At 38.7% G+C, this 22,942-nt stretch overlaps 1 protein-coding gene across 5 annotated transcripts in view; it reads left to right on the forward strand.

The window, feature by feature from the left end:
- STAG1 (stromal antigen 1) overlaps positions 1–22,942 on the forward strand; it is a 190,526-nt gene that overhangs the window by 143,916 nt on the left and 23,668 nt on the right. For all 5 annotated transcript variants that reach the window (XM_030494156.1, XM_030494152.1, XM_030494155.1 and 2 more), the window contains exons 21-27: positions 4,322–4,409; positions 6,001–6,081; positions 12,606–12,698; positions 16,300–16,474; positions 18,745–18,884; positions 20,616–20,717; positions 22,215–22,363. In XM_030494156.1, coding sequence (XP_030350016.1) covers positions 4,322–4,409; positions 6,001–6,081; positions 12,606–12,698; positions 16,300–16,474; positions 18,745–18,884; positions 20,616–20,717; positions 22,215–22,363 — 828 coding nt within the window. The remainder of the gene's footprint in view (positions 1–4,321; positions 4,410–6,000; positions 6,082–12,605; positions 12,699–16,299; positions 16,475–18,744; positions 18,885–20,615; positions 20,718–22,214; positions 22,364–22,942) is intronic.

Below are 22,942 nucleotides of genomic sequence, written 5' to 3' on the forward strand. Positions count from 1 at the left end.
GTTTTGGGTTCCAAATCTCTGGGGAGTTATTTCAGACTGTAAAGAAAGCCTTGTAGAATAACACACAAATAGGGGTTGGGGACATCTACCTTCACCTTCAAAAAATAGGAAAGAGAAAAGAATGAAAGCTGAAGAGCAGCTGTGTATCATTTCTCAGCTGATTTGTTATTTGCGATTATAGTTCAATGGGAATTTCTAATTAATATCTGCTTGCATATAATGAAGTAATGAAATCTTTTAATTTCTCTACTGAATGTAACGTCCTATGTGATTTCTTTGTGAAAGGAAACAGTCATACCATCCAAGATGATTTTTGCTGAACGTTTAGCTAGGAGATAAGGATCTTCAAATCTTGCATTGAGCTTTCTCATCTCAAAGAATGGTGGCTGTTGTCTGATATTGTCATTGGCTGTCACCAGCTGGGAGCCAAAAGAAATTAAATCAATGGAAGAAGTTGAAATTGCAGGCTAACAACTGACATCTTTCCAGTCTTATAAAATACACTGATAAAGAAGGTGCTGAGGCTTCGAAATGAAACAAGTCCATCTCTTCTTCCGCTGAGAGAAGCTCCTCTGTACCTTATCTGTGCTTCGGTTTGCTTGGTAATTGCTGCTACTTCGTATTTTAGGAAAAAGAAGCCCAGCAAGGTGAAAATAAACAGAGGATTATCAGAAAACCTTTCCAGACCAAACGGCTTCTATACTGAGATTGCCAAACCTAAGCTAATCCTCTTTCCAAGAGGGCTCACAGCACCCTTTTTAAATCATGTCTTTTCATCAAGCAAGGATATCAATATTGCAGTACAAATGAAATTCATCATTACAATGTTTCACTCCAAGTTTCAGAATGTAATGACAAATTTTCTTGAGGTCTTCTGAGTAGAACACCTGAAGGATATACTTGGGCTTCTTTTTTTGCCAGGGTCTCATTGATATTTATAGAGATTTTTCTGTCTATAGAGTTTTTTTTAAGTATATGGAGACAGTTTTCCTATACTGACTCCAGCCTAATTCAGCTGAGCTTTCACACATAACACACCAGTGCTGTAGCAGTTTGTATGCTGCAAAATATCAGCATTTCTTATTTAATTACTTCAGTTAATTCAATGCAAGTTGTGTGAATCTCAAGCATCACCTCCCTTAGTTTGGTTGTAACCTTTGATGCTGTCCTGTATAGAGAACATTTCACATTTAGAAATCAGGGTTGTTGGTATTGCTGTCCAGTAGTCCTCAAATATAATCTGGAATTTGATTCCTTCCTGCCTCCACAGTGACTTTATAAACCTGCAGCGGCTGTAGAAACTCTCCAGAGTCGGTATAAGCATGATCAGTCGGGACACTACCCAGATCGGTAAATTCATGGTCAGACCAGATCTTCTCTACCTGTTACAGAAACCATTTGCTTAAGCTTTTTTCTAGTAGTCGACCAGAACATCCTTCAGACTGAGTTTCTCAGAAGTTTGTTATATCCAGAAGTAGTAGAAATGATGATAAATGAAACCTCAGTAGAGAAATTAGACTGTATCTAGCATAGCTGTTCAAAGTCCAAGGTACAGCTTCTCTCACATTGTGCATCTTCAAAAAGAGAAGCAGTTTTGTGAGTGGAGAGATCGCCTCTGTGAAAAGGAAGTTTTATAAGCTGCTGCTTGCCACGCAGAAACACTGTGGAACTGGTACCTTTACTTCATCTGACTACCTGGCAGAAACGTGCCCCAGCAGACAGTGCTGTCTATAGGGATGAAAAGAAACCTTGGATGAAATGTTTTCTGTAATCCATGAAGATTTTCTGACATGGAGGGATAAAGGGAAAATTCTGTGTTGTGTAAATTTTCATTCTGGAGCGTCTGTGCCAATCTGAACCTCTGTGGAGAATTGTATTGTGTCCAAGGTACCCTTATAACTATCATTTTGGTTGTTAAGTAGTTCAGAAGAGACAAAGGTGTGCCAGAATGTGCCTAAATTTAATGAGGAAGCTCTTCTTTAAGGAAGCGTATATGGAAAACCCCTATGCAACATGTATGTAGTTAATTTTTTTTCCATTTTGGCAGCTGAAAAGCTCTTCCTGAGATCAGCTGTAAGGCCAGGCTCTGAGCACAGAGCTCAGGTGCCCCCAGCTGTCAGGGCAATGGGGCATGCCCCCTGTGATGGCTGCCTGTCATGGAGGGCTCTAATATGAAAAGGTGGAAATGAGATAGTTTTTCCTTTCCTGTTCCCTGTAGGATAATCTATGCTGATATCTGCCTCTGCACACCAAGGAGATTTTACTGCTTTAATTACAGCACTGTAATTAAGGAGGTGCAACTCTGCCTTACTAGCAACTCTGTGATTTGCTGAAGCAGCAACTATGTGCTTAATATCACTAGCCAGAGGCACTTCTCTGACAGTCTGTAATTTATCTATGAAACATTTTATCTTCATACTTCGAAGACCATCCAGATTCAAAGGTGGAGAGAGTATTTTTACATTCTTGTTTCCTTTTGTTTTTAAGTTTTCCTCTTGTTCTATGCACGGATTTGAACTAGAAGTCAAGATGCACCTTGGCTTAATGACACAATCCTTGTGCATACTTCACTTGCCCTCAGCACAAGGGCATTAACGTTTTCTGTGAAACTTATCTGTGAGTTTTTCCAGGGCTAACACACTCCAGATGGGGAAGCATTTCATGCTAGGCTTTCAGCAGGATCTAGGTATTCCCAGTCTTGAGTTCAGCCTCGCTCTGCTTCAGAACTAGGGAATTATTTTTTCTGGCTGAGCAGGGTAGTTAATTATTAAAGTCAGGCAGCTCTAAAGCAGGGAAGACACAAAGGGGTGGGAAAAGTGAGCATGTCTTAGTGATCAAGGTGCTGGGATGAAAGGGAGCCAGATGCAAGAGACAGCTTTACCTAATTTACACTTGGCAAACTGAGTGTCTCTTCTTCCAGGTGAGTATTTTAATCACCATAAGTCTGATTATTCTGAAGTGCCTTGGTCTTTTACAAACATATTATAAACTGTTTCAAATTATCTCTGTTTAATTCCACTGCAGAAAAAAGCGTTAAACCTAAATTTTGTGGGAGAGAATTTTTGTCTTTCAGGCAATTAGATGTTTTGTAATTTCTTCTGTATTTCACAGAATCACAGACTGGTTTGGGTTGAAGGGATGTTAAAGCTCATCTAGTTCAAGTCCCCCTGCCACGGGCAGGGGCACCTTCCACTAGAGCAGGTTGCTCCAAGCCCCTGTGTCCAACCTGGCCTTGAACACTGCCAGGGATGGGGCAGCCACAGCTTCTCTGGGCACCCTGTGCCAGCGCCTCAGCACTCTCACAGGGAAGAATTTCTTCCTAATGTCTAATCTAAATCTCCCTTCTGTCAGTTTAAAGCCATTCCCCCTTGTCCTGTCACTACAGGCCTATGTAAAAAGCCCCTCTCCAGGTTTTCTGTCAGTCCCTTTGGGCACTGGAAGCTGCTTTAAGGTTTCCCTGGATTCTTCTCTTCTCCAGGCTGAACAACCCCAACTCTTTCAAGCGTGTGTCCATAGGAGAGGTGCTCCAGCCCTTGGAGCATCTTCATGGCCTTTCTCAGTTCTGTATTTAAAAAAGCTGTATCACAAGCTGTTGAGATCTGTACGGATGTAGAATGTATGTTGCTAATCTCATTTGTATTCCTCTCACTGGCGAATCAAGTTGGTACAACTAAAATGTGAAACAATGGGGGGTGGCAACCACCTGTCTCATGTACATGTATATCATGCCATGCTGTCTTACTTTAGATATTTCAGGATATGTCTCATGTACATGTATATCATGCCATGCTGTCTTACTTTAGATATTTCAGGATATTTAATATCTACTGGTAATGTATATTATTTTTCTCCAAATGATACAGTAGAAAAATCTGTAACTTAATTTTGCTTAAAGCCATTTTTAATTCAGTATATGTTGCTAGATGTTTGACCGTAGTTTCTGCTATAGTGCCAGGAAAGTGCCTTCTGGAGTTCTGTCAATGTTTAGAACCAAAGAGGAAAGATGATTTAGAGGCAACACTCAAGTAGAGTTTGTAGCTAAACTTAAATAACCTTTAAAGATGTATGATATGCAGAGAGTTTATCTCCTTCCTACAGAATTCCCACGTAGTTAAACATTTTTCCTCAATTATCCGAAAGCCTAACTTCTGCTTTTAGCATGGTGTGAACTAATCGTGCAGCTGCTTTGTCAGCAGGCTGGATTGTCACAGCTTTGCAAAAATACCAAAGCTCACTGAGCTGCCAGGTCAGACTATATTCTTGCTGTCATGTGGAGTTTCGAGGAACACAACTAATCTCTCTTTGTTACCTCTCATTGTAGTGCACATGATCTCACAAAATGGGATCTGTTCAGTAACTGCTACAGATTACTAAGAACTGGAATTGAACACGGAGCTATGCCAGAACAGGTACAGTGAGCAATATCTGCACGGCATCGTTTGGGGATTCAAAGTTTTAGAATCTAGTCATCAAGAAATTCAAAAGGTTAATGTGCTAAACTGCAATTATTTAGGAAGAACTTGGAGTTTTGAATGAAATTTATACCATAGTGAGGCCCTGACGAGGACCTGAAAAATCTTGGGTTATGAGATTTTTGAGCTACTTCCTCACCTTTCTCAACTGTGAAGTAAGGAATAACTGATGTTCCTGGCTGTGAAAAGCAATGCATAAATCATGATGTTTGCACTGAAACCCAGCGTTTATACACCTTGAATGCAATTGGTATTATCATAAGTTATTGGTGTGTGTTGAAGGTAATAGAAGTTTATGAAAACCGAGAAACAAGAACATTTAGCAGGGATGCTGGCCAGCCTTTCCAGGGGAGTTCTTAGAGTGGGTATATCTTGGACTTTGTTTCCTCCCAGTTCAGTCTTAGTCTCTAAGGGATGAGCATAGGGATCATTTCAGATTCTCCCAGGATTTCAGTTTAGACTGCAGACTGCCTACTCCAGCATTTCAGCACATTTTAAGTTATAATTTGATTTCAGTTAGAAACCAGTTGTTAATTTTACATCAACTTCATTTAGAAAAAACCCAAAACTAACGAAATTCCATAAAATTATTTTCTAAAAAGGACCATATGGAGGACATGTCGCCACACACCATGTGAATGTCATGGCTTTAAGTTCAGGGACCTTCTGCTCTCTCTGCAGTTGCTACTTAATGCTGGAATTGTGCTACTTGGAGGGAGGGGGCCAGCAGATAAAAACTGTCCATGCTGCTACCAGCCATTTTCAGTTTCTGGGTTTGATAGTGATATGGCTCCCCAAAAACTTCTGTAAGACGTTAAGCAGAAAGGTCTGAAATCTGAACGATCCTCAGTGTTTCTTCCCCCAGTCCACTTGTAGAAGTTTGCTGAAAAGGAATGATTTTGTCTTTAGTGATGCCTTTCAAAACAATATTTTGTGAAGTGATTAGAGATTAGATTGATTTATTCTGCACAGAACCACTGACTGTTGGAAGCATCTTCAAGCCAAAAAGGTTTTGAAATTTTTAGCAGCTAATACAGATTTGAAATTTTAAAGATTTTTCTGAGCATCATGAGAATGAGTCTTGGTCTTCTCCGTGAGACAGTTTGTATTTTCTCCCTTTTTTTTAGCAGCTGGGCTACATATCGGTTAAACAATGGAACAAATTTCCAGACTGTTTTACTAGTAAAGTCAGATTTAGAAATATTTAAACAGATGCTTTTGATCCGAGATATGTAGATGTTGGGTTGTACTTCCAGCATGCTGTGACATTGCCTCTTGCTGTACTCTAATGCAGTTTTCTGTCCCATGTCCCAGCATTTAGCCAGTATATTTTTTACCTGTAGTAGGCCCCTTTCTTATTGCACCAAATTGACTAAGGAAAAACATAATATCCTTGAAAACAAAAAGTAGTATTTGAGAACTGCTCCTATTTCTTCTCCCCAAAATGCATTATAAATTCTACATACACTTTACCGATATGCTTGATATTTCCAATGCGCTGGAATTGTTTGTATTCTCTCTGTTACAGATTGTTGTTCAGGCACTGCAGTGTTCCCATTACTCTATTCTCTGGCAGCTGGTGAAAATCACTGAAGGTTCCCCTTCCAAAGTAAGTAGGCATTTGATCACACAGATTTTACTGAAGAAACACGACTTGCCTAAGAAGGCATTAGACTTCAGTCTCTGTAACTCCACCTGCTGTACTGTCATTTCATGTCATGCAACATACAAAATGTTGGTGTTTTGATTTATTCAATATTTCAGGATATATTTACCATCATGCATATGTCTGTATAAGCTATACAAACAGCTAAAGCTTGTCTTTATCAGGGTTTTATACTAGCTGATTTTTACATTTTTATTGCTGAAAAGAAATGCACTTTATTGTGAGTACAGCAGTTTCAGGAATTGGATGGATAACTCTTATTGACAATGCTTACCTAATAGTTGTAAGCAATAATGTTGGTCTGTACACCACAGATAGCTTAATATTTATGTGTGTTTACCTTGCTTACCTTTTACTTGCATCTTTTATGGTGCTAAATAGAAATGTAAGGTCACTAGCAGATGATTACTAATAAAAAGTGAGTGCATGCAAGTGTAATGCAGTAAAGACAATGTTACATGTATCTTATTTGTTGTACTTTGCTTTTCCAGGACCTTTATCAATCTTCTATCAATCAGAGGCCAACATCCTGTCTTTTTAGGGCTTTTTTAAAAGTAATACATCAAATGAAAATAATATGAAAGCTGAAGTAGTAAGCGTATTTCCCCTTCAGCATCAAAAAGAAAAAGATGCTAAAGTACTGCTAAAATAAGCTTTTTAGGCACATAAAAACGATAAAAAAGCAACGTAAATTCTTAGAATTGTTTTGAATACTGACATGTATTGATATTTTTAAAAGCTACTAGAAAAAAGAATAATTGGTATTCTTTATTCTTGGCTTTCATTCTCATTTTCCCCTCTCAGCTTCTTCAGCTTATTTCTCTTTAGCATGCTGGTAGTATATAATATTATATCCTGAATCTTTATAACTGAGAAAACTGAATATATCCCGTTTGCTGGGCCCCTTGAGGAGCAATGCACTCTGGGTGCAAATGCCAAGACATGGAATATTTGATAAGATTCTCATCTCCTTCCACTGCATTTCTCCATTTTTTGGAACTAACTACAGTAAATTGCTGCAGTATAACATAGGTGATGCAGAGTGATAGCTGTCAGCGTTGCTGGAAGAAAGCTTCATGTTCTCTTGTGTATAAATTACAGCAAAAAAGCATTCACACTAAACTGCAGCTAGTGGCTAATATATACAGTGTCTTTCTGTATAGGACCTGGTCAGAACCTTTGCATTTTCATATCTAAGTATAAATATGGGCTGCTGTTTGCAATATTACCATGATGGTCCAGTTAAACTGAAAGAAAAAAAGACCTTTATTTCAGTGACTCGGTTTTTCTTGCAGACAAGCTTTGTGCAACCGTATGGCTTTGCCTACCTACTTTTTCCAAATAGGATACATTTGTATGAGGCATTGTTTTATGTAATGAATGCAGAATAGCCTTAATCTTTCATGTATTTCTAATACTATTCTGATTCATATTAGTCATAGGATTCATAACGTAGTTCATAGGAATGGAAAGAACTACGAAAGCTCCATTAGGAATGACCATTTGAAGTACACATCAATTCTGTTTCTGGAATCCCATATGAAAATCATAATTACTGTAACCAAGAGAGCTGTTATTAACTTAGTGTTTGGTGTTTCACCCCAACCCTCATAAAAGTAGTGAGTGTTCTGCATGCTTAGTTCAAGAGTAGCCTGCATTAATGCCCTTTGGCTGTTCATACCTGGCCAGCAGCGACCTCAGCTGTGCTCATCAAAAAAATGGGATAGAGAGAAATCTGCAAATGTGATGTGGTTTTAGCATTTTGTTCTGTGAGAGTTTTTTCTATCAAACTCTCCATTGTAGTTTGTTCACTGTGAAAAGAAATCTGATCTGCACTATATCTGGCATTTAATCCATTAGGAGATCATTTTGCCTATGGTGGTTTTATAAGCTGTGATTTAGGCCTATAAATTAGCAGGCATTAAAGGGGATCACTTCTAAATTAAGATGTATGGGAAGACAAAAGCATTAACACGAGCATCTCAGAATGAAAAGTAGTATATTTCATGGTCATTTTTTAAAATATTCAGGCTTTAACAGGAACATTTCTGATGCAGTATTTTAATATGTAGGTCCATCCAGCTTTCTAGTGTGACTTTGCTGTAGCTGTAAGGATCTAAGGACAGAGGAGGGTGATGGTTTGTAGGCTGAAGTGGTATCTTTAGTAGACCAATGAATATAGCTGTAAAAATTAGAGAGACTTTTGGACACAGAAGCCTTTCAGGTTTGAAATAAAAGCAGGAGATTACAAAGAAAAATACAAGCTGAGAACAATTGCTTGGTTTCTACTTAGACACAGATCAGGTAAACTGTCTCTGGAAGAAAAGGGAAAGGCCATTGGTACCTATAGGGCAGTGGGGGTAAGGGAAGGCAAGGTGGTAAGAGAGTAGGAGGGAAATAGGATCTGGATAGTGGGGAAGAGAAGGAAAATAAAAGATGAAAAGGCTAATGGAGAGAAGGGAATTTATAATATGTCATAAACCTCATCTTGAGTCCTTGTTTTTCTGTATTGCTTAGATTCGTGAATTTTTGTTCTCAGGCTTGTGTTTAGAAGATGATTTTTTAGATTTGTCTTGAGCACCCAGGCTGAGAGATCAGAGATGGAGGGATTGATCTGTAAGAAATGTCCATCTGCTGCCAGCTGGGTCATGTGTGTGAGTTCATGCTGGCAGATAGTAGCTGCTCTGTTTCACCTACTTAGTTACCATGTAGGCATTCAATTACTAAGTACAATATTCAAGGGTGTTGTGTTTCTGTGGGAGAAAGTACTTAGTTTGGTTGTAGTGGGCATATATTGGCAAGTTTTACTTTTCTCAATTAGGTATGCTCTGTATCCATGAGGTGTACGTTTTATTGCAGGAAGTTTGAGGCAGGATGGGTGCTCCTGGTAAGATTTCTTTGAAAATGAGTTCTGAGAAGAGTTTTGGAATTCAGTTATTCTTTATCCTGGTGTTCAGATGGCTCTTCCAAAAATACAGCCTCTCTGCTGAGAGGATTGCCCTTGTTTGGAAACTGTCCTGGGCATTATGCCCAAGCCCAGGGCACGTTTATTGCTTTCTGAGAGATACTTTATATTACAGCTGTTGGGTATGTTTTGGACTGTGGCTGACTACAAGAGGCTGGGTGTGTTGGCCTATAGGCTTTTTATGTGTGGCAGGGAAAAACTGTTTGTGGTTGAAATCAAATTAGGATGAAGTCAGCTCATTGATGTATCAACTACACATAATTAACCTGCAGTCAGGGCAACACATCTCCAGGATAAGTATCAGCTATACCACAGGTAAACCAGAATACTGGTCACTTTTATAATCGTAGAACAATGCTAATGTATGCCTACAAATGTCAAACTACTCTCCTGTAACTGTTCAAAAGTTACACTAATCCCCTCCCCAAGACATACACACAGTTTGGAGTTACATGTGCCCACCCCAACTCTCACAGGACACGTGGAGTACAAGCCCATTGCCCTTCTTTCAGGGAGCGTGAGATCCCCTGCTTACATGTGGCTGCTGTTGGACGTGTGGGTGCTCCAGCTTCATGTGTACCCACACCCACAGAGCACTCCACAGTCACATACATGCGCTTGAGATGTGGGTTCCTGCATGTCACACCCAAAACTGACAGTCCTGCAGATGGATGCAGGCTGCTTATGGCTTCCAGCAGGCAGGATGTGCCACCAGGCCCAGGCAGTGGTGGGGTGTCTGACTTGGCTTAACTGCTGCTCTGTTCCAGCCCAAGGTTCCTCTCCATGATCACAACTGCTTTTATACTTCTTTACAAGGTGGCTCCTCCTTTTCTCAAAAGCTTCTTTGTAATCTCCTGGTTACTGTTTCATCTGGTAATTGTAAGCAAATTCAGGTTAACTTTCCTCTTAGCATTATCAGTCTTCAGGCAAACACCCCCTCAGAACAGGTAGGTTTGGGCGTTTTGTTCACAGGCACTGTTGCACTCATGTTCTCATTGTATCAACTGTGGTTTATCCAGGCTGTTAACAAGAGGATGCTCTGCAGATTCCCCCACACTGTGCAATATCATTTATAGATTACAGTTTTTATCATAGATCTTAAGGAAGTGGTAACAGCATAAAAATGTTTCAGAGATGTTTTAATAGAAAGGTGATAATTAGGGTTAGGAGCTTATACTTGTTCCTGCTATGGACTACTTAAATTTGCAGATACTATGCTGTACAGTTCAGAAAAGGGCTATTTTTATCCTGGGTCACAGTGTGACCCCATGGTTTTACTCTAACAACCAAGAGGACCTAAAATGTTTTCATAGGACTTTTTCTGCTGAAGCCAGCGGATCAGGTGATCACACCTCAGGCAGGACCTTGGCTGTGTGCCTGAGAATAGTAGAAGACTTTAAAATCTAATTATTTTTTTTTTTCTTCCCATTTTCTCTTTTGCAAAAGAAAAAAAAAAAATTATCACTCTGTAGTAGTCTGGGGATTCTCCAAATTTAGCAGAGTTCCAGATGGCTCAGTTGCTCTGTTCATTTGGGCTTTCTTTTGCTGTCTGTAACTTCTCAAAATGGATCTTTGTCATGCTATCAGGAGAGGGGATAATAAATAATGTGTGCCTACGTCTTATTCATTCTTTGACAGAAAAATGGGAGCCATACTCATTCACTTCTTAACCTTTATATAGGATTTTTCATAGGTTTTAGTTTCTCTGTTAAATTCATTAACATCTAAATGGAAGATAATTGTGATAGAAAGTAGGAAGTTATTAAGGTGATTGTAATCCCAGTGTTTAAAGGTATAAATCAGATGGTTATGTAAGAGTGAACTGAGAAGCCTGACATCAGTCCTAGGTAAGATCTTGGGCTGGCTGATAGAAAACACAGTTGGTACGAGGCTGAAGGGCAGAATGAACATGGCCAAGAGGTAAGACTGGCAGGAAGAAATAAATCTGTTCTTGAGAAGATTGCATTTTTTTCCTGATAAGGAAAGCAGTTGAAATACTGGTTTCTGTAAGACACTAGTATCACATTGCATTTCAGGTGAATATGTGAATTTAATGTAGTTCCTATTCAGTAGCTCAAAGCTGATTAATATACTAGAAAAGCTGTAGGTTGGAAGTCATCACCCAATGGGATAGCTCCTGATGCGTTCCAGGAGAGATCCATTCTCTGCTAAAATCTGATAATTTTTACCAACCATCAAAGGAGGTAAAGTGAAGGCATTTAAACTGCACATTATATAGATCAGTTGGTAAACAAAATACAGTTAAAAACCCAGAGAGACAGTTTAATGCTGCCAAATGCAAAATTTGTATCCGGGAACAAGAAGACTGATCAGGTTAAAAATTATTAGGAATAGGAAGCTGAGGTAGCTCACAGACCTGCAGTGTCCATATCAGAAAATCACACTCTATTGAAAATTATGAGAGGGTCGGAGATTTAGAAACGCTTTGAGGTGCTTTTGGACGCTTGCAGACCTGCCTTCTGTTGTGAACCAGTACAGGAAGAACATATGGACCACAAAAAGGCTTTTCAGTAAACAAAGAGTAACAAGATCTTATAGTAGGAAGCAATAAGAAAAGCTAAAACTAGAAATAAGACACATGGACTGAACAGCCAGCATAATTAGATGTTGGAATTTTTAGCAAGGAAAATGTTATGTGTAGTAACATCTAATAGATAAAATAAACCTGTTTAGGTTTCTTTAGGTTTAGGTTGGATGTTTTTCTACAGGGCACACTGTCTTCTGTCTGAAAGCTGGTAGAGGTATCATGGAGGAAAGTATCTTATATTTTGTTTTGATTTGTTTTCACTAGTTTATTTTGTTATCCATAAAAACCCTAAGAATTCATCAGGATACAGCATTAATTCCCCAGATGAAAGTGCACAGCTTTCCTATTGAGCCTGCCGCCTCTGGCACCCACATTTAAAATACACATCAGTTGTCTCTGTATCAAGGTGATCAAGAGCGGTCATTCATTTATCTTTTCCACCCACAAATCCCTTTTTCTCCAGATCAGCAAACCTCCCTTCTTCCTCTGTAATTCATCAGATTTCTGTGATTTACCTTCATGTTTCCCAAGCCTGGGGGCAGTTAGGATTATGCTTTTGTTGAACTTGAGACATTCATTGCTATTTTACATTTTTTGTTAATGTTAATTTATCTGAGTACAGAATTCTTTATAAACCACCAGGTAGGCTGACCTTGAGGTATTAAAACTTTTTGTTCTGAACGTTACATTTATATTCAAGATAAAATACAAACAATTTAACTAATGGATGTTGTTGTTGTTATTTATTACAGGGAAACTTTGGGTCATTCCTCTGAAAATTAGTGGCTTGGTTTACGCTGAGCTCTATGAATAGTATGCTTTCTCATGGCCTTTTTTTGTTTGGCTAGTTTATAGGATTGAATATGTGAAATTATTACCATCTTTTTATTTTTCTTGTTCCTATCAACCTTTTATTAATGTTTATGTATTGTCCCTTTTTAATGTTTATTCTAGGAGGACTTGTTGATATTGAGGAAAACTGTGAAATCCTTTCTGGCTGTCTGCCAACAGTGTTTATCAAATGTCAACACTCCAGTCAAAGAACAGGTAAAGGAAATGTCTGTCACATGCTTTTAGGGAAGTGTGAATATTAAGCTGTAACTCAAGATGACACTATATCAGACTTAAAGAAAACGTCTGTCTAAATACAACACTCCATAAGAAGAGCTGTATTAAAAGCACCTTCAAAGCACAGCTAATGTCAGAATCATTTTTGATATAGTAAGAAGGATTACCTACATGCTTAGGCTCATGTTCAGCTCTCATAACTTTAGTCATCTAAATCACCTAAAATAAAAGCCTGTTCCTTTAGGCACTGTATTAATTGCTTGAAATAGGCATTTTTAGAGGGTGACTGAGACCTCAAATGGGCTGAATCTTCCTCTGTATATTTCGGCTTATATTCCCCCTGTTACTGACCAATAGGGAAACTGGAATGACTCCTTTCCTGCCAAAGGCAAATGGTATTTCATTATTTTGTTATCCTTATAATTCAGTTCAGTGCAGAGGTGAATACTAATTATTGTATCTCTTTCCCATTGTGGCTAATGGGAGAAAATTGAGGCTTCTAGCAGGGCAGGTCATACTAATGCATGTTTTCTAGCAGAAAAAAAAGTTAATTCATTCTACAAAAATACTCTGAATAACACCAAGAACGTGGTGTCCTCTCACGCTGCAAAAAATGGTCACTTCACAAATAGAATCATAGAATAGTTAGGGTTGGAAAGGACCTTAAGATCATCTAGTTCCACCCCCCCTGCCATGGTTACACCTCCTTGAGAAATCAGAGTAAAGTATCTATTTAAACAGTGTCTTCATTATAGAAATATAAAGATCTGGAGGGGGTTTTAGTTTCTCGTCAGTATAAGCATAATAGCTTAGGTTGTTGTTCTTCCCTGTTTGGTAGCTGACTGAAAACTGAAGTGCATGCATCTCTCTGCATGTGTATGGGCATGCACACATATGCCAAAAGTATATATGTGAAATATGATTGCATAATAAGGTACCAGATTTTTTTATGGCTCACTTATCCACTTCTCTGGTTTAGATTTTTGGGAAGCCGTGCATGCATGGAATGGGAAGCTTCTGCTCTGTGCATTTAGAAATTGAATTAAAAGAAATTAAATTGAAGGGCTTGGTGAAATAATTCAGTCTTTGAAAAAGAAATGGCTGGTTTGTTTGCTGAGGTTTTATGGATAGCTGCTGATTTGTATCAAGTCCTTTGACATCTTCTAGTTGTCTACGAATTGCATTTCTGTCAGACCTCCCAAGATTTTGCAAAGACTGTAAATAATTGGCCTGTGGTTTTTGCCTGTGTTTTTTTTTTAAAATGTAATACTTCCTAAGACATCTCTAGGTTTTTTGAAAGGGAGCTCTCCTTGGCATTTACATGTTCTGCAACTTGATCGATATAAATATAAAAGGCTCGTAGATGTTGCTGGTTTATGTATTTTTAAAAGACCCTGATGTGTCATTGTCTTCCAGCCGATTTAACTTTAGTAATTGGGTTGTAATATTCTGAGTAGTTACTCTTGGTATATTTTATTAATATTATATAATGTGAATGTATCATCTACCTTCATGAGAATGCCAACCATTCTAGCTTAAACTAGCACTAATGTCTTTTCTGCATCAACAAATGGTGAATGATCCTTCCCATTGCTGCAATGTTTTTTTTTGTTCTTGATCTACCTTAACATGTTTTTATTCTCTCATTACTAAGTAGTCACAATGTTGGGTTTTTCGTTGGCAATTTAAACTTTTCTTAGAAGCTCCTTTGCAGTTCACAATTCTGTGGAAGCTTTTAAGCTTCAGCAAGACAAAGCCACAACCAACCACCTAGAGACAGGAGCTGTCCCAGTCAGAGTAGGTTGGACTAGAGACTCCAGATGTCCCTTCCAACTGACACCTCTGTGGTCTTTAAATTTTGTTCCTTAAAAAGTATATTGCTGCAAATGCAGGACTGCTTCTTAATCGTTTTGGTTTACTGGCTTTTCTCCTTTTTTGAGAGTTCTGTGTAAATTATATTGTCTCCCTACCATATGTGATTATTAATCTCTGCATTCTTTCCAGAGAAGATCGATGTATGTGTCGAAGGAAGGTCTTTATAGAAACATGACTCAAACGTTTCAAAATTCCCTAGACTATTTGAATGACTAGACATAGCTACAATACACAGACATCTGTATCTGAGCCCACTGCTGTCTTTATATGGGACAGAAATAGTATAAATAATTCAGTGCATTATTCATGTGCTCTATTTTAGAAGTCTACATTAAGATGAGCCTAAATTCTATTGACTATCAAAGGACTTTAGAGCAGGTGAGATCATTGCTGAAATGAATCACAACTTTCTGGATCCAGTATAGAAAAATCCCAAATAGTGGCATCTGTTGCCAAAGCCTGAGCAGAACATAGTTTACAGTGAGTTTGTTCTTGTCTGAGTATAGCTCATTCAGATTTTATAACATGCTCCAAGAAGTGAGTTGTTGCTATGACGTTCAGCTTTCACAAAGATTTCATTCTGGAAGTTTGTAAAGCAGATTGCTCTCACTCACTACTTTTCCTTAGGCTTGGTTCAAAATGTGTTAAACACACATTTAACTATCTTTTCTGTGCAGCTGTCTATAAAAGGGGGAATATGGGACTGAATTAAAGCCTACATTAGATTTCATTACTCTCTCAGAGCTATTCCGCAATCTCTGTTCAGTTCAAAAGGCCTCTGGCCTACAGCCTGCCTGGGAGTCATGATTGACACTGTCCTGAGTGAGACTCCTGCAGGCTTCTGGGGAAGAGACAGCACATCCAGCATCGATCTTCTGGGAGTCTTTTTACACATCCAGACGTTGAACCATCCTCTCTTTCTCAGTTTTAAGAACCTGAGGTTAAAGATAGAGAAAATAAGATGATTAAAAAGTACTTTCTGAACGGTGCTCAGGTGTTGAATGTGGTGCAAATGAATACAGCTGGCTATGACACTCTGACATAAGCCATTGGGGAAAACAGTGTTATTCTCATGTATGAGAGTATACAGATAAGCCCTTCAAAGAAATAAAGCTGCTAATAGCTGCCTTCTCTCTCTGTTCTCAAGTAGCAAGGGTATAACAGTAATGAGCATAAATCATTAAGAGTTCTGCTTTTACCTAGACTTGAAAGCCGTGCAGGTTCTTGATTCTTTTTGCAGAGATTTGATGAAATTCTGCAAGAATTTCTTTGTCTACAGCTGCTTCTCTGTATTTTCAGGATCTGACAGTGACTCAGCTTGGATTTTCCCCCATAATGTTGTTCATTTTTGTGCTTGTTTAACTTGTCTAACTGTTTATCAAAAGAGGTGTGTTTTCTTTACTGCAAATTTGGCTACAGTTCTTGGATCAGAGGTAGGTTTAGAGTTTTTTTCATAGAGAAGAAATGGAAGTTTAATATGATCAACCTTTGACATGGAAGAGGTAGTAAACCTTACATAGGAATCAAAGACGTCAAATTTTAAAGTTATGGGAAACACATTTCACAGCACACAAACAACTGTGATTGAGTACAGTTAAAGACATTGAATAATAGCAGGGCTTATCTGAACATTAGATAAATTGTATTTTATTTTTTACTTATTGACTGACACTTCTTTCTGCATTCATTCTCTTTTGCCTTCCAGGCTTTCATGCTGCTCTGTGATCTCTTGATGATATTTAGTCATCAGCTGATGACTGGAGGCCGAGAAGGTCTTCAGCCTTTGGTGTTTAATCCAGATTCAGGCCTCCAGTCAGAACTTCTCAGTTTTGTGATGGACCATGTCTTCATTGACCAAGACGATGAAAACCAGAGCATGGGTATGTTTAGCTTCCATGTTTTCTACTTTTTTTTGTCATTAACAGACATAGAAGAAAACAGAATTTTCAGATGGGTTTGCTCAAATGTTTTTGAATTATTCCGTTTTTATTTTTGGAAGGTGTGAAAATGGAATATTCTATATTCAGTACTACTGTGTTAAAGAAGAATAAGTACTTATAAAGTTCACTTCATCAAAAAAGATGTTTTCAGAAGGCATGGAACTGGCCTGTAACTACATGCTATAAATCTGAACAAAATTGTTCTTCTTTTACTGTTCTGTATGTTTCTTAACATTTATTTCCAGAACAGTACAGACTTATTTCAGCAGCAGACTTCATTTAATATGGCTTCAAGGGAAGAAGTGTGATGGAACAGTACATAGCAGAGAAATCCTTTTGGGTAACAAAACAGAGTTATAGGATCCTGAAGGCAAACCTTACCAGCAGAGCCCTAGGCAAAGAAGGCCCTAAGAAACTGCAGTTACTAAATAAACACCTCTTCTCCTCCTCCCCCAGAATAATCAAATCAAGCTCAGGACATCATTGGTTTCGTTGGAGACTAGGAAAGTACTTGGGAAAGTATCAAGTATGCTTGCTTGCTTCCTTGCTCTTTCCTAGGTCTCTGTGCGTGGCCACACTTTGAGAGAGCAGAGCTTGAGGTGACCCCATCTCTACCTCCTCAGAGGATGACGTGAGATTTTTGGCTTTCAGTCAGGGAGAGGCAAATTTGTCATTTAGGTCTGGTTTTAAATCGCTGCTGGTGCTGCTCGTGTTGAGTTATAAATCCCTAAATTCAAGTACAGAGGTATCCAATTTCCAAATCCAAAATAGCTTTGGACAGTGATGGATTCCCAGATAGTCAAACTGTGTGAAAGAGCTGCTGAGCACATACTGTAGTGCTCTTTTTGGCACATGCTCTGAATTTGTACTGTACTCAGTTATTTGTATGTCAGCATGACACACAGGGGCTGTTTTAGACAGCAATATGTATAGCTAAGGTCTGGGAGAATGTATTCTGGCCCTAAAGGTGCTTTCAGTTTTCTAGCTTCCTAGCTCCACAGTAGCTAACGTCTTCATTGAGCATCTCTTTAAGGTTTCCTGGGAAGGACACATTTTGAAGTGCACCTTCATCAGAAATCCGTGTGCAGTTAATCATATTTCATGAATTCAATGTTCAGAATAATACATCAAGGATAGATTTTAGGAGGACAGTGTCTATTTTTTTGCTATTCTTTAACATCCTGTGATTGAACTGGGAAGCAGCAAGAAGATGGATAAAGATCTTGTATGTAGTCTCTATTCCCTTATCTGCTCTGACTCCACAAAGTCAGTCTGGCCATTTATAACTTTTGGTATTCAGAACACATCAGTAGTGATAAAAAATAAATTAAGAAAGGGGGTGGGAGTGTACTAATGGGCTTCAATTCTGTGGGTTAAAGCACCTCAGGATTGAAATGTGCATACAGAGTTCCAGTCAACCCCACTGCTCATGAGAGATTTCCTCTGATCACATACGTGACTTAATCCTGCCCCTGCCACAGCTCTGCACTTCTTCAGGCTGGTCAGAAGATTCCCTCCAAGAATAAGCTCTTCAGTACCAGAGAGTATTTACTTTAATCACCACTGTTGTAGCTGATTTCATTTTCTTATATAAGTTGTGGAATATGTTTTTATTACATATATATTATATTTAACTTTTTTTTTTTTGTGTAGTTTCATTTTCATTCCCAGAGTGGAGTCTTACATGGGGACTTAATACTTACAACATTGCCATTCGATATTAATGTTTCTTACAACTCAATTTTACTCCCTGGTGTTATTGATACTTTAGAGTCATTGATTTCATGCAGGCATGCAGTACAAGTATTGCTGCTTCTCATTTTCCTTATGTGAAATATTTGTATCTTAGCCGTATTAATGAATCATCTCCAAATGTTCTGTGTTTCATAAGTTAAGGAAAAAAGCATTCAAGAAGTCTTTCCCATGGCCTTTTACAGGGTAAAGGAAATAAACGATTCAGTTCCATGTGGATTATGTCCAGTACCTACTCAGGACTATAGAGAGCATCCTTGGTCAATGGCGTGTCATGTTCCTGAACTTACCTGAAAGCCCTACCATAGGCAGGACTCAAGAATTTCCCACCTTTCATTGTAGCAAAAATCCCTGCTTCGTGTGAAAGAATTGGTTTTTTCCAAAAGCTGCTCTTTGATAATGTTGCTTTAGAACATGGCAGTTTCTTACGAACGTTTCATTGTTGTTGCTGCTTTCAGAGGGAGATGAAGAAGATGAAGCCAACAAAATTGAAGCTTTACATAAGAGAAGAAACCTTTTGGCTGCCTTTAGTAAGCTGATAATTTATGACATTGTGGACATGCATGCAGCAGCAGATATCTTCAAACACTATATGAAGGTACAGTTCTGGGTACTCTCCTCTTCCCAACCAAACACAGCCTGTAGTGTCAGGGCCCCTCTTTCTCACTCTTCCAGTGCAGTAGAAGATTGAACACTTTTGAAAGCTTATTCAGCCTTATTTGATTTTTGTAATAGTTTTTCCTTTCTAAATTACACCTGCCACTGAGAAGCAGTAAGCTCTGAGCTTTCTGTCCTGTGTAGCAGGAGTGCCTTGTTAAAGGCAGCACCAGAAGTCAGTCCAACAAGGTGCTGAGTATTTCCAGAGAGCCTCTGGAGAACGAAGTTCTTATTCTGCCTCTCAAATTCAGTCCTAGAATCCTCAATATCTGTTCAATGTCATTATCTGTTCAATGTCATATTTCAGTGGCAGTCTCTTGGTCTTGGTGCTTGCCATAAGGAAACAGGTTGATTTTGTGAGAAAAGGTTGTTTTAAACAGGAAAGCAGTAAAAAAGAAAGAGCTCTGTATGGTACTGCTCTAAGTGTATGCATTAACTGAATGTCTTGCCAGCTTACGCTGCTTCCATACACTGTTTAGGCCCAATGAAATTTAGTTCAGCTACCACTGCACCCTGTACTTGTGAGTTTACCTGCCAGAAAACAGGCCCATTAGCAGTCCTGACACTGCCAAGCCACAAAAACCTGCCTGTAAGGGATCGGTCATCACAAAGTTGACAATAAAGAGGAAAAACTGGAAGATAGAGTGGAGAGTAGGTCCTGTACTATAGACAGTGTTTGAGATGTTGATATGAAATAAAAAGGATTTGACTTTAAATCCTCCTCCTCCTGTTCATTAGGAGCAGCAGTGCAATAAAATCCCCAGTGCACACACACATCAGCCATGTCACTGCTCAGGGCTAGTCTTGCTTAGGGATTTTTTTCCAGAACAGGAGTTTCAACCTGAAGCTGTCACAATCCAGGTTTTCCTCTCCCCACACCACTCCTTCTCTTGAATTGGGGATGAGGCAGGGAAATTGAATTTAAATTAGAATATAACCTGGACGGATCTCTATACAATGAGGGCAGGAGGAATATTTTAGAGGGAATTAAAATAAATGATTGCAAATGCAAAAATGAGACTGAAAGAATGCTGTTTGGAAAAGTTTTTTTTGTATTCTCATATATATAAGTTTTAATGATTATACAGGTTTTTCTACCCGGATGGCCAGTACCAAAGGCTGTGGTTTTCAGCAACCATTCTTCTAACATCAAGAAAACCAGCCCTTCTTACAGCCTAATTCCTTACTCAGTTTTCTGGCTTCAGTGGTTTTCTTTCTTGGCCATCTAACTCACCTTGCATTGTACATGGAGCTTCACACCTGTGTGCTCGTGTCTGCACACACCTTCTCACGAGCACACTTACTTGTGGGTTCAGCATACTGGTGTTTCTTAGAATCCGTAGCCATGGGTCACTTTCATCAAATACTCGGTTTGGGGTAGGAAATACTCTTCTGTTTGGTTTTCAACATATGTTTTACAACAGATAATAACAAATAGAGGATTTCCTTACCTCATCATTGGGTGCAGGCTACCAATCAGCTTAAATTTTGATATTGAAACATTACTTCCCACTCACACAAAAGATCTGGATTTGAGACTAAGTTTTTAAGCAACTGCTGCCTTTTTAAATCTAGAAGCACAAGTAATCTTTCTATCAGGAAAATGTAAGAAATTGTGTAAGAAGTTCAATTTAAAGATATAAAGAGGTTTCTTCCCCCTGTTTTTTCCTAGTACTACAATGACTATGGAGATATCATTAAGGAAACCCTGAGCAAAACAAGGCAAATTGACAAAATCCAGTGTGCAAAGACACTCATTCTCAGTTTGCAACAGGTAAGAATACTGATTTTTGTAAGAAATGTCTCACTGCAAGAGAACACTGGACAGGATTTTCTCTGGTGCCCTTTACAATGAAGCGAAAATACTACAATCCTGATAAGAGATTCTCTTGCTCCTCAATTCAGGCTGTCGCTATTCATTTGTCTCAGTAATCTCTCTCCTTAAGACCACACTGGGAAAGTTTTGCTCAGATGAAAATGGAAGAAAGGGAGAGAAGAGCTTTGTGAGCAGTTTGATCCAAGCTGAGTCATAGCATTTGCTTACTGGTACCTAATGAACAAGAAGGATTAGGATGACTTTTAATTAGCTGGAAGTAATGCATCTTCTTTACATTTTGTCTAAACACAGATTGTTTTGTCAAACCTCAAGCTAATCAGTTTAAGTCTTCCAATGTTGTTAAACATGTTTTCTCCCTGAAAAATTTGCTTTACGTCAACCACAAATTATTGGCTTGATGATGAAATCCATCCTTGTTCTGCCAACAGCAGGAAGTGTGTGCTTCACTAAATACCATTTAGGCCCTTGAAGTACTAACTATATCCATTACATAGAGAAATCACTTCTATAAACTAGATGTTTTCAATTCCTCTTGAAACCTCCCAGAATTCATTCCAGAGTCCTAAGGGATTTTCTGTAGCAATCTGGAAGCTGAGAGATATCTGTGAAAACATGAGAAAACCAGATGTGCTTCCAGAAGAGTCGGCGAGTCTCAAAGTAGTTCCTGCCTTTAAAATTTGGAGAGAGGAAGAAGCCAGGTGCCATAGAGCAGTCAGCTTGGTATCATTTCAGGGGGGAAGAAATAATTAGATGAGCTTTTTGCAAAAGCCTAAGTGATAGGTAACAGCCAGTAGGAATTTGTCGAGGAGAAATCATGTCAAATTAAGCTGCTTTCATTAATTATATGGTAACGCAGTTTGTGGAGATCAGAGAAACAGTAGATTTAATGCAGCTTGATTTAATATTGTGACTGACGCTGTCTCCCTTGGTATTCTCATTAGCAAGTTAGGAAAATGTGGTCTAAATGGCAATAGCAGAAAGATAGATACAGATACAGAACTGATTGGAAAACTACTGTGTAGTTCCTTTTTGTACTGAAAGGGCATTATCAAGCAGGCTCCGAAGGCATTTACCCAGTAATACTCTTAAGGTATCATCTTGATTGATGGAACAGCAGTTTTGCTCTCTAAATTCAAAGATGCTGATCTGATGGGTGATGTAGGTATTTTAGAAAAAGAGCATCAGAATGCAGAACCACCTTGATGAGTTGGGAGAAAAACAGATGCAATTCAGGGAAGGTAAGTGCTAAATTCTGGTTAAGGGTTATCGTCTGCACAAGATGGGGGACAATTGGCAGTGGGTTAGAAGTTGAATGTAAGAGAAAAAAGTCATTGTAATGTCCACTCTTAGCCATAACAGGGTAAGAACAAAAGTCTTTCTCAAGGAAAGTGTTTTCTAGCTCACGCATTTTTAACAACCAAATCCTTTCTTCAGCTGTTTAATGAGCTTGTTCAGGAGCAAGGTCCCAATTTGGACAGGACGTCTGCCCATGTCAGTGGCATTAAGGAGCTGGCTCGTCGGTTTGCCCTCACTTTTGGCTTGGATCAGATCAAGACAAGAGAGGCTGTGGCCACACTACACAAGTGAGTGGTGGTAAATAAACTAGATTTTTATTTTACCTCAGATGAAACCTTTAGCTCAGCATCCCTTTTCTAAAGGTACGGAATCCTAACTGCTCCTGGAATAATTACATAGTTTTTCTAGTTTATGTGGAAAAATGGTGGGGGGTGTACATGTGTATATGTAAGAAAGGAAGAAAAACTAGCTGCTACCTAATTTTTTGTTGGAATTTATTGAGTTGGCCGTGTTCATCTATCTCAGGTAAAGCCACTGGTATTGTATGTATTTGTGTGCACTGTATCTAACAGCTGGAAATGGTTCCTCTGTGCATTCTGTAGGCACCGAGGGCTTTTATAAAAAGATATACAAAAAATATTTTTGAATTTTAATTTTTTTCTTTAAGTGGATTGAAGCTTTTTACATAACTGCTGCATAGAGAAGTGTAGAAGGGCACTGCTGAATTCGTATTATGACTTTCCCGTGCCATAAAAAGGTTAAAATATTAAAGTTTGCTATCTCAGAGACTAAGTCATTAAGACTGAGATTAGCAAAGCATGATCAGAATGTTACCAGGCACCTCCCTGTACTAAGCAAAAGAGGAG

This window comes from Strigops habroptila, chromosome 8, assembly GCF_004027225.2.
Source record: "Strigops habroptila isolate Jane chromosome 8, bStrHab1.2.pri, whole genome shotgun sequence".
NCBI classification, from domain to species: Eukaryota; Metazoa; Chordata; class Aves; order Psittaciformes; family Psittacidae; genus Strigops; species Strigops habroptila.